Genomic DNA, 1851 nt, shown 5'->3' with positions numbered 1-1851 from the left:
TCAACCACAGAAACACAAGTGTGTATATCATCTCTAGCCATCACAATCGCTACTCCCCCAATATCTGAAAGACGCTTTATTAAAGTTACAACAATTCACACAACAGTTCCTGCACCAATCACAACAACTTTCACAATCGCCAACAGCATTTTGTTCAAATGCCTTTCATATCTTGATCAAGTCTCTTCAGTTACCTTAATACTAATGTGACCTTATTCAGCAACAGAAACTTCCACTGCAAGTACATTGAGCTCAACAACTTCACCGACCTCCACATCAGCTCCCGTCTCAACAAGCACAATATCAACATCAACACTGTCCGCGACTGAAGTTTCAACAACTGAAGAATCCACGGTCACTCCAGCGGTTTCTTCAACAGCTGGTGAGTATACAAAAGCACAGCTGTGAAGACTGCGTTTACAAACACTGTTGAATTACTTAAAGATGAATGCATTGATAGCAAAATCAACTCTGCAGTTGGGTGCATGTTGCTGCTTGTACTTGCCCAGAGGTCATAATATGCAACATCCTGGGTTGTCTGCTGGTCTTAACAACAGTTCATGTTATCTCTCGTAGTATTTGGCAGTATACGTAGGAACAATACTTGGAATCAATTACACATTGATTTCTACAAGTCCGTTCCCTAACGTCCATGTAAATTTCTTTTTCTCACAGCGACAGAAACATCGACTGCAACTTCACAGACATCCACAGAAGCTCTGACATCTACATCGGCTTCTGCTTCAACAACCACAGCAGCAGAGACATCTACCGCAAGCTCCACACAATCATCAACATCTGAAGGAACAGCAGTGACATCACTCCCCACGACAAGTGGTGCGTTCGATTGGTCTCTTCTCTATTGCACCTTTTGGATATTGCTCGATTTCCTGCAAGTCTTACAATGCAAGAAGGAGGTGTAGTTGAAGAATATTGATTGTTGACAAGGAGGAGATTTCTGCAGAGTAGAAACATGTGCAAATGCAATTGACTGATACCTGCTTTGCAGTATGATCGTGTCAGGCTATTCAGCATGTTGCACGACACCAGAATTGATTTATCTGTCATGTTTAGGTGCTGTGTCCTTCAAGGTTTAGTGCACTTCATTCAGTTTGTCATCTTTTTCATGGACAACAGCAACTTTCATTGTAATTGTACAATCAATCACTGAAGTACAAGCCTAGACATCATGTCTGGCCACCACAGCCACAGGTCCCCCAACGTCTGCAGGGTGCTCTTGTGAATCACCAACAATTCACACAACAATATTCCCTGCACCATTCGCGACAGGTTTTACAGCCTTTTGAATAAGTTCCTTCCTATCTTGGATCGATTCATTGCAGTTACCTTCATAATAATGTGAGCTTTTTCAACAACAGAAACTTCCACTGCAAGTACATTGAGCCCAACAACTTCACCGACCTCCACATCAGCTGGTGTCTCAACAAACGCAATATCATCAACACCAACACTGTCCTCGACTGAAGTTTCAACAACTGAAGAATCCACGGTCACTCCAGCGGTTTCTTCAACACCTGGTGGGTATACAAAAGCACACCTTTGAAGATTGCTTTTACAAACACTTTTGAACTACTTGAAGATGAAAAATCGATACTAAAAGCAACTCTGCATTTAGGTTCCGTATTGCTCGTTGTTTTTGACCAGAGACCATATTCGGCAACATCCTGGGTTGTCTCTGAGACTTAACAACAAGCCATGTTATCTCTCATGGTATCTGGCAATATGTCTATGAAAAGTACTTGGAGTACAATCTCTGTTCAAACATTTACACATTGCTTCCTCCAAGTCTGTTTCCCAATAACCGTGTAAATACATTTTCATCACAGTGGC

General features: G+C 41.9%; 1 protein-coding gene across 1 annotated transcript; it reads left to right on the top strand.

Moving 5' to 3' along the window:
- Positions 1–220: 220 nt before the first annotated feature.
- Positions 221–1538, top strand: LOC122545299 (cell wall integrity and stress response component 2-like; the record flags this gene model as incomplete). The annotated part of the gene is made up of 3 exons (XM_043684374.1): positions 221–382; positions 676–837; positions 1380–1538. Coding segments are annotated over 3 exons (483 nt in total), but the record flags the coding sequence as incomplete, so codon positions are not given.
- Between the last annotated feature and the right edge of the window lie 313 nt (positions 1539–1851).

The sequence above is a fragment of the Chiloscyllium plagiosum genome, unplaced genomic scaffold (assembly GCF_004010195.1).
Source record: "Chiloscyllium plagiosum isolate BGI_BamShark_2017 unplaced genomic scaffold, ASM401019v2 scaf_18939, whole genome shotgun sequence".
Lineage (NCBI taxonomy): Eukaryota > Metazoa > Chordata > Chondrichthyes > Orectolobiformes > Hemiscylliidae > Chiloscyllium > Chiloscyllium plagiosum.
Note: the sequence above shows the minus strand (reverse complement) of the source record. Positions and strands in the feature narration are given on the sequence as shown.